This window comes from Etheostoma spectabile, chromosome 1 (genome assembly GCF_008692095.1).
Source record: "Etheostoma spectabile isolate EspeVRDwgs_2016 chromosome 1, UIUC_Espe_1.0, whole genome shotgun sequence".
Taxonomy (NCBI): domain Eukaryota; kingdom Metazoa; phylum Chordata; class Actinopteri; order Perciformes; family Percidae; genus Etheostoma; species Etheostoma spectabile.
The window spans coordinates 18482121-18496408 of NC_045733.1; the positions used below are offsets into that span (position 1 = coordinate 18482121).

General features: G+C 40.7%; 1 protein-coding gene across 1 annotated transcript in view; it reads left to right on the top strand.

Annotated features, from left to right (window-relative positions):
• adamts7 (a disintegrin-like and metallopeptidase (reprolysin type) with thrombospondin type 1 motif, 7) overlaps positions 1–14288 on the top strand; it is a 71133-nt gene that overhangs the window by 32077 nt on the left and 24768 nt on the right. Inside the window, exons 9-13 of the mRNA XM_032514138.1 lie at positions 1691–1835; positions 7917–8009; positions 8814–8959; positions 10982–11151; positions 11269–11402. Coding sequence (XP_032370029.1) covers positions 1691–1835; positions 7917–8009; positions 8814–8959; positions 10982–11151; positions 11269–11402 — 688 coding nt within the window. The remainder of the gene's footprint in view (positions 1–1690; positions 1836–7916; positions 8010–8813; positions 8960–10981; positions 11152–11268; positions 11403–14288) is intronic.

Genomic DNA, 14288 nt, shown 5'->3' on the forward strand with positions numbered 1-14288 from the left:
CAAATTCAAAATACTGGAGAGAGTCGCCTCCCCCGACCCCTCCTCTCTAGACTCAAAGTTCACGTTGGTTGACAGGCTGAAAGCGCAGCATCTACAACAATGTTGTTAGACACTTGTCTAGCATAGCCAGACAATACTTCACAGCTCTCTACCCAACTGACAGACTAGTCGGGATCACTTTTTGGCTGTGTCTCAATTGTTTTTGTGAGTAACCAACTCGGGTCCTCCAGCTATGTAATTCAATGTGAGTACACAAATGTTGAAAAGACATCAAATGACCTTCCTTTGTAGCCATGATAAATTAGCCTGAAGCTAAAAGCTAGTAGCTCAGTCCATAGGGAGTTGGGTTGGGAACCGGAGGGTCACTGTTTCAAGTCCCCATATGGACCGAAAACTAAGGAGTGTGGATTGGTGGCTGGAGAGATGCTACTTCACCTCCTGGGCACTGCCAGGTGCTCTTGAGCAAGGCACCGTACCCCCCCCAACCACTCAGGGTGCTGGTTCAGCTGACAGCCCGCTCACCTGACATCTCTCCATTATTGCATGTATAGGACCTGAGGATGTGGTGTGTGTGTGGGTGTGTGTGTGTGTGGGGTGGGTGTGTGTGTGTGTGTGTGGTTGTGTGTGTGTGTGTGTGTGTGTGTGTGTGGTGTGTGTGTGTGGTGTTGTGTGTGTGGTGTGTGTGTGTGTGTGGGTTCAGGCCTCTGTGTGATACTAACAAAGTGGTGTACGCAGAGTGTAAATTGTAATTTCCCCACTGGGGATTAATAAACAAATTTAAATTAAATTACCTGTTCAGGAGGACATTTTTCAACTTGCCGTCCTTTTGGGCTCTAAGCTGTCTCCATCTTTCAAATACAGCTCCAATATTTACCCGGGGTTTATGTCTCTGGTCACGCAACTGTTAGAAACATACCGTATTTTTTTAATCTATAGAATCTATCTCCAGTTATCCTGTTTGTTTGCTGCTTTCATGGCTGTACTGACCTTACAGCTGTAGCGCTGGGTTTACATTTTGACAGATATATAGGCAACCCGGCCTGGCTGTCAAACTGGGCCGTTGGTAACAACACACAGACCAAAACACAAAAAGATAGAATTTAAATTCAGCAGTTTCCTTAAAATCTGATGACACATTGGGTCAATTTTTGGATTTATTACAGTACATATATTACATATTGGACCTTTTTAAGATCTCAGTTGATTTTTAATAATTTTCAATTAGTAAATGTGCAGTTCTAGAGCTGATTTTAAGGATATTTAGTTTAAGGATTACTGCACTAATTTGGTGTTCAAATCGTAGGAAAACATGTGCACACCAATTCGTATGATATACCACGAAATTAGCCAATCGCCAGCCTTCCAGAGGGCAAGGCAGTTGACTTTAGCTGACAAAAAGTGAGCATCATGCAACGACGACAATTCAGTTTAGTCGCCAAATTGACTAGTTAAGATTAGAAAAAAGATTGTGATTTGTATTAAAACGCTCCTGGGTGAAAGTCTTGTGTTTTCCCTGGAACGCAACCTCTGCTCCCCCGCATGAAAGTCCTTTTATGAAAAGCATGAATGGTTGAAAGCCAATTGCAGAAAGACTAGAAGCATATTTTTGATACAAATGTTGTGAAATTGTGCTGTGTGAATATAACAAAAAGACCTTTTATAAACTGTGCTCCTCCTTCTACTCCCACAGTCGCGGCTGGGGCTGGTGCCTTGACAATGCCCCGGTGAAAGATAAGCTGTCCCTGACGTCTGTGCTTCCTGGGGTTCTGTACAGCGCTGCCCATCAGTGTCGGATGCAGTATGGATCTGGGTCCCTCCTCTGTGATGACATGGATGTAAGACTCTATATAACAACAAATACATCAAAATAAATCCATACAAAGCCATACACGGTTGTGTGGAAAGCATGCTGGTCTCCTGTTTTCTCATTCACATTTTCATCGATTCTCTTGTGTTCTGCACACTTTTGTCCAAGCATGCAATTTTCTATTATTTTCAGACTTTACCCGTCTTTGACTGCTACGTACTGCAACGTCTGCCTTTGATTTGACGGGATTTTCTACTTCTGACGCTCTCATAACAACATGTTTCTTTGTATGCCCACAACCGCCTCCTCTTTCCCCCTCATCCCATTATGTCTTCAGCACAGTGTGTGCTGTTCCTCACCATCTAATAATTGCCAACATTAAGTTATGGCCTTCTGCACTGCACACCAGTAGACCTCTAGACCTCTGTATAGTAATGGATGCACTAAATGTTTGGTTACATTTTTGGTACAATTCTGAATTCTTGGACAAGGACAATTCTGGTGCAAAATTAACCTAGGGGTTAATAACAGATGGGTACAGAGTAGACTTTGCCTTTGCCCTCTAAAAGCTGACACTATTGGATATCATCCATTGTGAAGATTTTCTTTCCCGCCCTTGCGTCCAGCACTCAACTGTTTCCCTATTTTTCTTCGAGCTAGCAGTATGAAGACTTCTACTTCCAGCGGTGTTCTGCCGGATCTGCCGGAATAGGACGTCTTCAACAGGAACTAGTCCGCTGGCTCGGTTCTCTCGGATAACGTCTCTGTCATCAGTTGTCCCTCCTCCCCGTTGGGAGGACGGGAGCTTGTAACAGCTGAGCATTATGGAGTCCCGCTACGGCGACTGTCCCTGTCCTAGTAGAGGAGCACCACACCAGCGGCTTTCACCTCTTTCTCTCCGCAGCGGGCGGGCTCCCTGCCCGCTTCCGAAGGCCCATTTTTTCCCTACGGAAGCCCACACCGCCGTCTCCCTGAAACCAGGACCTCACGTTTCCCCTCGCTCACACAGACAAGCTCACCGCCACACCAAAGGCTGTATGCAAAGCTAACCACACTGTGTCAGCATTGACAGGCTCACACACACCCACTCAGAGGGCCTGTTATAGCCTACTTAGGCTTTTCTCCACCTCCCAGCTGATTACTCAGAATGGCCAGAGTGTTGAGAAAGTGGCTTGTGATAATCAAACAACCGCCTTTTCTACGGCTGGGTCGCGCAATACTCACTGCGGTGTAAACAACCGTCACACAAGCATGCTAGCATAGATACAGATCATGTTCTATATTTATGCATGCGAGTGCCTCTCTCTCGGTCAGACTTTTTTTTGTTGATATGGCAACAAACAACATGCAAAGCTCTGCTGCTTTCCCACTATGCAGAGAGCAGGAGCGAGCACCCACTCTCTATGAGCGGCGCCGCAGACATCTTTCTCCCCCCAGCTATGCCAGCAGGATGAGGGACCCTTTTTGTTGCTATGGTAACAAACAACATGCGGAATTCCACCGCGCACTCACTATGCAGACAGCAGGGGGGAGCGCCCACTCACTATAAGCGGCGGTGCTCAGACATCATTCTCCCCCAGGCTATGCCAGCATTATCAAACAGTGCTTCTCCTTGCCCTGACGTCAGCGCAGGGTGAGCTCTGTCACTTTCGCTGTCCTGCCTCTCCATTAGAGGGGACGGGAGTGCAGCCACATTACAGCCAAACCCCTAATTCACACCGAAACCAATCCCTTTTGGGCTTGGAAAAAAGAAAAGAAAGCTTAAGGAAGAAGTGGGGGTGAATGTCAGATTTGTTGGTTTCAGAGAGTAAGAAGAAATGGTCGGACACAGCCTCCCTAATCTGACGTCAGGGCTGTTGAGGGAGGGGGTTTCAGAGGCTATTAAACCGTCTGACAAGCATGTCTGATGGAGCGTACAAGGGCCCCATGTGGGTTTTTTTAACAAGTTTTATTTTCTGTACTGTAACTGTAAGCACTTTGGCATGGCCTAGAACTGCTATCTCTTTTTAGCACAGGAAACTCCCCTCTCTGCATTCATAAATCCTAGAATTATGACATGAGCTGGATTTAAACTCACTGCATCAGCAAAACGTATGACTTATCTTACTGTGTAAGTAGTCGCGGTAGCATAGGTCATGCATTGCATGAGGCATTATGGTGACTGGTTTGAGATTTTGGGAAGATTAACATGCCGATGATTAACAAGGCTTGAAGCGGTCTCAGGATTCAAGCTAACTGCTGAAGAATCTCAGACTTGGTGTGTTTGAAGTATAGAAGCGATGCACACACATATTTTAACACAGGATTTGCATAGATAGATTGACTCCTTAGGATAAGTCTTTCTTTTGTGTTTGATTAAATGTATTGCAAGTGGATTAAATCCTCTCTGCTTTCAAAGCTTTCTGCCTCAAAGCTTTGGAAGATTGCTCTGTATTATGGCTGGGAAGAGATCACAATAATGTATATACAGTATGTAAGGTCAGAGCAACAGTAGTGGTGAAAGATTGGACAGATGGAGACCACACACGTGCATTTTTCCTCCTGCAATGTAATTCCTCAGAGTAACAACACAGTGTCTCTATACATATAATGTCTGTAAATTTTTACAAGCACCCCCCAGGATAGAAAAAAACAACTGTGGGATGCATATAGATTTACTACAACATTTAAGCAAATCCAATCCAGTCACACATGAATTTCCAGTCAGCTACTGTGGTTTCTTGAGCTAAAATGTTAAGTACTGCTTGTTGTATTTATAGCATGGTTCCCAACCCTGAAGTTTAAATGGGACATGGTGGAGTTTTCTTGTAAACAAATGATTTAGTGTGTGTTGCAGTGGTGTGTACGGCCTAATTGACGCGTTGAATGTGCCATTTGTTTTCCTCATGAAGTAATATCTTAAAATATCCATTAGCAAGCAGTCCTTTATCTTCATTAAACCAAATCATGAAGTCATTTGATAGACACCACCTTGTTTTTTTTACCTTTTATATTTCTTGCAGTCAGCAAGAATGTGTGTCTTATAGACCACATGCTCATGCACATACATACGGTAAATGTGAGTCCTCATGTTCATGCTAGTAGTGCATGAAATACAAAATGGAGACCGCCATTCTTTTTCTTTTCTCTTTGATGGCACCACAGGACATTATTAATCACATCATCACAGCCATCATGATCTAATGATCCACAGCAGATGTTAAATAACTAGAACATCTTTAAAGGTAACAAATCAGTCATTACAATCATTACATTTAGTATTTTACTCTGTCTCCCTCACTTCATCCTAAAGTCATTCATTTGTTGTGTAAATCTTGTTGCTTTTACTCCTACTTTTATTCAATTGAATGTTGTTTTTTCCCCAGTTTAAATCTAAAGACAAATTTGTAGCAGAATACATAGATAACAAGCTTTACTAGCACAAACCAGAGTTCAGGAATTGAAAATGGTTACCATGGGGATAATTATGTCCTGTTAATAGCGTAACGGCTCAGTCGCGCAGCGCTGCTCTTCAGCCTTTGCTGCCCCAACTCCGCTGGTTCTGCTGCAGCTTGATCAAATAAACGTGACTGGAGTGATGCTTTCATTGTTTCATCGTAAAAGTGGCCCTAAATATTTAACAAAGGAAAAGTAGAAAGGCACATGAATGCAGAAGAAAACACCATAGTCTTTATTAAATCATTGTTTTATTTGTGCAATTTCTGAACAAATACAATTTCACATAGTTCTTGAACATGAGTGTACATGGACAACAGCCTTCTGGATGAGGAGGCATGAATCACTGGTACATCTTGTTGTTTTGTGTCCTTGGTCAAAGGTGGCTATTGAAGATGCTCGATACTCCGTTGATTTGAAGCTTTCTCGATTTGATGTTCATTTTTGTTTGAGACACAGCCAGAGGATGTCAAGTAGTCCTGATAAACCCGTTCTGACATGGGGGGCTCAGCTAGGCATCTGGGAGCCCAGGGAGAATCTGAACCCGGTTGTGAGCTCTACAGATCTAAAAAGCTAAGAAGATCAGTCACTGAGACCTTTCCAATTCTTTATGGAAGTTTATTCTCTACGTTAAGAATCAATACGGTATGCCTTGTCCAGCTTTTATCTTTGTTTTCAGTCACATACATACTGTAAGTTTGAAAATATTAATTGGAAAGGGAGCTAAATATTTCTCACAGATCACTGATTATTTCATTCTGAACGTTCAAATGCTTAAATAAAAAAAAAAGCATCCTAATCTGCAGTATGATGATTAAGACCACATGCATGGACCAGACATTAATGATAAATGTCGAGCAACAGAAACTTTTGTTATCATTTTTTACACACACAGATTTAACCACTTTGGGAAACAGCTGTTTATTGTTCTTTTGATTCGTTATTGTTGCAAATACAAGCCAGACTGTTGGCTGAAAGGTTTCCTTTTACATTCTCAATGGGCTGATGCTTTTCACGGTGGCACTGAGAGCTTGATGCATAGCAACCAAAGAAAGAACATGCAAATGGACTAAACACAATCTAATGAGGAAAACATCTTTTTAGACAGTTAGACAGCCAACACATCCTCATGCCTAAACAACATTATGGGTTCTATCTTGCACCTGGCGCAGCGAGGCGCACAGGCCAACGCAACGTGTCTTTGCTGGTTTAACACTGACACAGTTGTCAATTTCCCATCCAGCGCCCACGTTGTTAAAATAGCAAATGCACTTGTGTCCATCTTTGCTCCCATGGCCGTGCTGGTCTTACACGGAGGTGTGTTCAGGTTAATTCTTGGCGTATTGCCATCTTGAGGCAGCGGGAAGTAATCGCGCCATTGACCAACAAAAACCTGGTCTAAAGTCAATAGCGCAGCATTTCGTTGTTATTTTATCAGTTTATTTCATTAGTAAAATGTGCCTAGGCGTATGCACAGCACACACACTATGTAACACACACAAGGAAGCGCAGCAGCAACCAAACATGCAAAAGAATACATATAAAAATATGATGGTGCAAATTCTCCATCATAATAGCATTCTCCATCATAATAGCATTCTCCATCATAATAGCATTCTCCCAGCATTGCGCCAAGGTACAAACGTGCCTGGCTTTTAAAGGAAATGGGAGATGACACTTATTGGTTTATTGGATGTTACGCCCAAAACACACCTAAGGATTAATGAAGACACTTAAGTACAACCCTGTTGAACCATGTGCCTGGCGCACGGATCCTTTTTTCCGTCATCAAACTAGCAAAAGTGGATTTGGATATGGCTAAATGCACCTGCACTATGCACTTCACACCATGCGCTTGGATTGTTACAATAGGACCCTTAAAGTCCATTTCCTAAGATTTCTATGATACACACGACCGTTCAATTCACTGCTGCAATTTAGCGGTTTAGTCATGTGACCGAAATATGGTTATTCACTTTCTAGACCAGAGTTTTTGATCTTCTCATCTAACTCTGTGTGAAAGCAAATTTCTCAACATGTTGAGCTTTATTTTTGAGTGTGCATTTTACACACAGAAAGGTTTACTGTTGTACTGTAGAACATGATGCATAAAACCAAGCAGTACTCCATACTAGGATGAATGCTAAGAATTCAGTGCACAATGTCTAAAGCTATCCTTTCACAAAGAACATCATGCAGACCGATGGTTTTCTGGGAAATGGCCCTGTCAACAGTCTTGCTGCATAGCTCCTGTCTCTAATCTTTATCTTATCTGCTGTATTTGAGGAGATGACATGTCTTATCACACAGGGCAAGAACAAACAGGCTAAGCGAGTGAGGGTATGCTTCATCCTTCAATATTAAAGACATCTTGTTGTACCTGAACTCCAGTGGAACTGCTTCAGGCAATTTAGTCAGACAAATACTGCAAGTAAACCATTGGGCAAAAGCCTGTATTGACGGACAAGAAAATGAGACAAGCCTGTATACTGCAGATGTATAAACTACATTTAATAAATGCACATTTACTGTATATTCAATGGAAAAAGGAATTGATTGCTTTCACACTAAATATATGCTTGTATACAATAAAATAAATGACTATTAAACAGCAGCATGTTTAAAATGCAACATGTTGTGGTAGTAAGTCAATAATCTCTCTCTGCTTTCCTAGAATGTATGCAGCACTCTATGGTGCACTGTGGGAACAACCTGCCACTCAAAGCTGGACGGGGCTGTGGATGGGACCAGTTGTGGGGAGGATAAGGTGAGTCTTTCATTTTTAATAAGCATGAAAGGAATTGGCTTCAACCGGCATTGTGCATCTGGCAGTAAAGAACTTGAATTAGATGCTTCATGGCAGCAGTTTGGCAGAATGAAATATACGACTACTGAAGCAACGCAATCTAAATTGACACGCATTTAAGATAAGTAATGTTGCTTAAAGCTTTTTTTTGGTTTTCCTGTAGGAAATTGTTTATTAGAGCTTCTACAGAAAGTCACCCATATCCTGACCTTACGTCTCATGATTCATTTAATAAATGACAGATCAAAAACGAAAGATAGACTCATTAAATAGTTGCCATTTGTAATGTGTAGCAGCAACCTCCCCTCATTTTCCTAGAATTTCCTAGAATTAATGGTTAGTTTCCTTTCATTTTCCATTTGATTTAGTCATTTTTATGATGTTAACAGAGGTGGATTTTGTTTCAGGTGAGATGGCCCACCTCCACTACAAAGCATTGCAGGATACCTCGGTTTTAAAAAGTACTGACTACATAAGTGTGATTAAAATTGCGTTTTTGTTCAAAACGGAAAGTAAGACAATCAAATTAACCTCATAAAACCTAAACAATACTCTCTCAGCTCGCATAAAAAGTGCAAAGAATGCAAAAAAATAAACATGTAGTGATATTTTCTGTCAGTATTGTGCATGCAAACCTTATAGTGGATGGGTCTCAGCTATAAAGACAATGCTACATTCATTTCATAAACACAAGTAAGAACAAGAGGCTTACATTATGTGTTTATTTATCTAATGATGCAAACTTTGCTGTTTTTTTTTTACAAGTGGTGTCTCAATGGAGAGTGTGTGGCAGCTGGATATCAGCCCCAGAGGGTAAATGGTGGCTGGGCATCGTGGAGCGAGTGGTCAGACTGTTCCAGGACGTGTGGGGCTGGAGTCCAGAGCGCTCAAAGAGACTGTGATAACCCGGTGTAAGTTTTACTTTTCAGCCAAAAATACTTTAAAATGTTCTTTTTTTTTGTTTTACAATTAAATTAATATTGTAATCCTTTGTCTGTGAAAAATAAAGCCTAATTATGAGCTAATAAAACCCCTTTTAATATCCGCTAAATATAACATGACATCTCAGTTGTACAGCTACGGGTAAAAGGCTGTTTAACTTTACTTAGAAGATACATTTTCAGTCTGTAATGTGTAATATAGTCTCTTTGTATACACATGGAGAGATAAGTCGTTTTGGGCAATACATGGACAGATGATGATTGGCATTTGGATAATGAAAGGAGCATTGGGCAGTAACTTAATTCACACATTTGAAATGTCTTTGTCTGGTGAGAGACAGTAGCAGCTATTATGTAATCTGCGGGGTGCACCTGTCACTATATTGAATGGGTGTTATTAGTGGTTTTCCGTCTCTTAGATATGGGTTGAAAGGGGACTGCTACACCTACTAGTTGGTTCAGAAGGCAATTATGGTCTCTCGTCAGGACCACAGCGGGACGTTTTAACTCTCTGGGAGTCCTTTTGTGAATTTGAACAAAACTAATGTTACTTGGTTAGTTTCAGTGAACAATTGTGGTTTGGGTTCAAATTAGTGCTGTCAAACGAATAAAATATTTAATCGTGATTAATCACATTAACGTCATAGTTCAATCACAAATAATCGCAAGTAATCGCACGTTTTTATTTATTCTAAATGTCCCAAGATTTCCTTTTGTCACATTATTTTTTTACTCATTGTAATGCTCTTATTAACATGGAAATGTTCAATTTCACATGTAACATTCTCACTTGGAACAGTCCTTCACACTTGGAGCAAATGATCTCTCACACAATGTAACAGTGTCCATCAATAAAAGAGGGAAAAAATACTTTGACATCTGTGTGCTTGGCCATCAAATTTCAGACTGGACGTGCTGCGATGATTGCTCAGTTCACAATGACCAAACACACACATCACTTTGGTTTTGTCAATGGAACATTTGGAAACTTTTAAAAAGTAAACATTCCATCCAGAATCTTATTGGCATCCATTTTGGCGTCTCGTGCTCACTATCTACTCAAAACGTAACGTTACTATTCTTTGGCTGGCTCGCAAGCCCAAACAAGTGTGTAGGGGGTGCCTGTTGTTTTGTTTACGGTCTAGTTAGATCCGGTGTGGTGTCGTAGTTTTTCTAACACTGCTAGCTGTTGCAACAGCATGTGAAAAAAATACAAAGTTTGCTAGGCAAAAAAGAATGTTAATTCCGCGATAAAACAATTTACGCCGTTAAAATGGGTGTGTTAACACCATTAATAATGCGTTTAACTGACATTAGTAGTTATGAAATACTTTAAGACTGTCTATTGTTATTGTATTGACACAGATACAATAGGTGAAAAAGCTTATCCATAGATGTTAATGGCGTACTGAGACAATTAGGAGATAGAGTGTGGCCTTACTACGGTAGTAATAAACAACCGATTTAATGACATTTAATTGACTGACAACATTCAAAGCAGGTGGTACTCACAGACAAATGATAAACAAAATGATATAAGTGAGAGAAAAGAAAAGTGAGAAAAAGTTGTTTTTTGTGCTGCACACATTTAGAACATTTTACAACACACATTAAAAAGTATCACACTTGTACATATACAGAAGGTCTATTTAAAACCATGATTGCAAACTCTTGAAGGCAACTGTTTTTAACTGTGTTCTGTTGTCCGTGTGTGTGTGTGTGTGTGTGTGTGTGTGTGTGTGTGTGTGTGTGTGTGTGTGTGTGTGTGTGTGTGTGTGTGTGTGTGTGTGTGTGTGTGTGTGTGTGTGTGTGTGTGTGTGTGTGTGTGTGTGTGTGTGTATTTGGTTATGTTACTCTCTACATCGTTAAAAATGATTCCTTAAGGTTTAAATAAAGGTTGAAAGAATTAGCAAATAAACCATACATCACAGTGTCACAAATCACAAAAATTCCAAAAGTGTCACTGAAATAACATCTTTGATTATCCAACAGTCCTAAGCACAGAGGGAAGTACTGTTTGGGAGAGAGACGGAGGTACAAGATCTGCAACACTACACCCTGTCTTCATGACCTGCCCACCTTCAGAGACATCCAGTGTAGTCACTTCAACAACAAACCATACAAGGGAAAGTTCTACAAGTGGGAAGCAGTCATCAATAGAGGTCAGCAGATTAAACTTAGCTCAGGCTGTGAGGGTGTTTAGGCAAACTCAAAAGAGGAACACCTTTGGTTGTTACAGTATTTATCACAACTTTATGTCTTTCCTAAACCTCTTTCAGTCTGCCCTTGTGAACTGCACTGCCGTCCACTGAATGAACATTTCTCTGATAAGATGCAGGACACCGTCACTGATGGGACACCATGCTACGAAGGCAACAAAAGCAGAGATATATGTGTCAATGGCATCTGTAAGGTATCAACACTTTACCTACTATGCCACATATTCTCTAACTTATATGTTTTATTGTCTCTTCTTTAGTGTTTAACATGTTTCCTCTCTCGATTTTCAAAACAACATTCATTAATAATTCCATTCTTGTATTTCTCATTCATTTCCATGCATTGCTGCTCTGTTAGTTAGTTGTCATGCAGTATATTTAGTTGACCCTTACTTTGTTTTCTCTGCAGCTGAGTATTGTACATTTGACATTTTGCATGAAAATTAGCTTGTCGATAGAAAAAAAATGCTGTGGTTGTTATCGCTCTGTTCTTGCCTATCACCCTGGGCCAAAATGCCAGTCACTGATACAGACATTGTTTTTGATACTGAGTGGACAGTGGCGCTGTCTTTGTGACATTTTGTGACATTTTTGTCATGAAGCCACACGTTTTCCCATTTACCTGGAAACCGTTTTCTGTTTTGAAGGGCTGCCGTAACATTAAAGGCCAGATAAGTACTTTTATGTTTGAAGCGTAAATGCAATCACCGAACAAAAGCTAACTGGAGGCTATAAACAAACTAATCCACGATCGCATGACTCCGTCACCACTATTCGCTTCCACAGGCTTCCAACTGGTTTTGTGTGTTCAGCATGATGATTTTTTGTAGTCTCATTTTTTTTGATACAATTACAAGCTTAGAAATTTAAGTGTGGGGTGTGACAGATTTGTGTTGTAGAATTTGAATATCTCTTAAAGTGATGGTTCGGAGTAATTTCACCCTAGGGTTTTTTGCACCATGACCTCAAGCCAAACAACCCCCCTGAAGCTTTTTTTTTCACCTGGGTCGAACAATGGGCGAGTTAGCGTTATCAGCTGATTAGATGGATTGGGAAGTTTGTAAGTAACATTTGCGTGCTGGCTTCTGCTCTCTGCTGCTACTGCTAGCGGCAGTAAGACGAGTGCTCAGGGACGTCTACAAATTACAAGACCGAAAAGAGATACAACAAAACATATTTTTAATTTAATGATTAAGTAGTGTCTGCAAACTTACCTCAATTATATTTTGTCTCCTGCTAGTTGTATTACAGCACTTTAAAAAAAAAGTTAAGTTAAATGGTATCATTTCGGGCATTAAGGTTGCCTGTTCAGACCAAAGTACGGAGTGTGGACTGGTAGCTGGAGAGATGCCAGTTCACCTCCTGGGAACTGGTGCACAAAGTGCTCTTGAACAAGGCACCGAACCTCCCTCACCCGCTCAGGGCGCTGGTCCAGCACTGGCAGCCCACTCACTCTGACATCTCTCCATTAGTGCATGTATAGGACCTGAGCATGTGTGTGTATTTCAGGCCTGCGTGTAGTGTGAAATAACGACACAGTGTGAATTGCAATTATCCCATAGAGGATCAATAAAGACTATACATTATTTAAATTATTATTATTATTATTATTAGTGGGGTACATTACGAGATACACCGTTGGTTCCATTAGCACCTGCACTAAGCTAATCAGCTGATAACGCCAACTCGCCCATTGTTCGACCCAGGTGAAAAAAAGCTTCTGGGGGGGTTGTTTGGCTCAAGATTGTGGTGCAAAGGACCCTAGGGTGAAATTACTCCAAACCATCACTTTAAGCTTGTTAACCACAAACGTTATTTTAGGCATCTAAACAAAAACCCATTCAAAAAAACATTTAACTTAGAAACAAAAAATCAGGTTTTAGGACTCATTCCTGCAGCATGCTATTAATTGTCTTAAAAATATAGGCCTACTAAAAAAATGTTTATAAAACAAAAGTAATGTAGTTTTATTTGATGTCGTCCTAGTTCTGTCAGTCATTTTGAGAGTGCCGCATGTTCCCATCCTAAGTTTTGAATTATGCTCTTGTGGGACGAGTCTTTTGTTTATTTGGATTACATATTGTGCCTTTAACTGCACACGATGTGAGCTGCAGCAGCACAGTGTGGGTTGACATTAATAATAAAACAGCAGAGAACAATATTAAAAATGACTGGGATTTTCACTTGGATCACCTGCCTTATCTATCTATAAATTACAGGTCTGTCTGTCTGTCTGTCTGTGTGTGTATGTGCACGTGTGTGCTATGCACACATCTCTCAAACTGTTAGTCTGATGGATTTCAAACTGGTGGACAGGTGTCTTGCTACGGGCAAGAGTAAGTGCAGTGCCAATTTTGACATTGTTTGGATTAGAAATACAAAATAATTCGTTAAATATATAGGTAAAAAATGCACTAGTGGAGGAAGTACTGAATCTTAGTAAAAGTAAATGTAAATGTAAATGTGCTGTATTTATATAGCGCTTTTCCAGTCTTAACAACTGCTCAAAGCGCTTTTACATCTACAGGATACATTCACCATTCACACACATTCATACACTGTGGCAGGGGCTGCCGTACAAGGTGCCACCTGCTCATCAGATATACATTCATACACATTCACACTCCGATGCGCAGCACCGGGGGCAACTCGGGGTTCAATGTCTTGCCCAAGGACACTTCAACAATGACTGCAGGGGCGGGGATCGAACCACCAACCTTCCGATTGGCAGGCAACCGCTATACCACTGAGCCACAGCCGCCCCTAAAAAATATATAGTAGAAAGTACAAATAACCAGAGACATGTTTACTTTAGTAAAAGTAGAAGTACCACAATAACAACCCTACTTAATTAAAAGAGCAAGTACTTGATTAAAAGTAAAAGTACATGCGTAATAATTTATTCTCTCAATGTCTATATTCTTATCATTGTAATTCAATTCAATTTAGTTTTATTTATATAGAGCCAAATCACAACAACAGTTATCTCATTGCGCTTTTCATAAAGTGCAGGTCTAGACCGTACTCTGTGATGTTATTGACAGAAACCCAACAATTCCCACCAAGAGCAAGCACTAGGC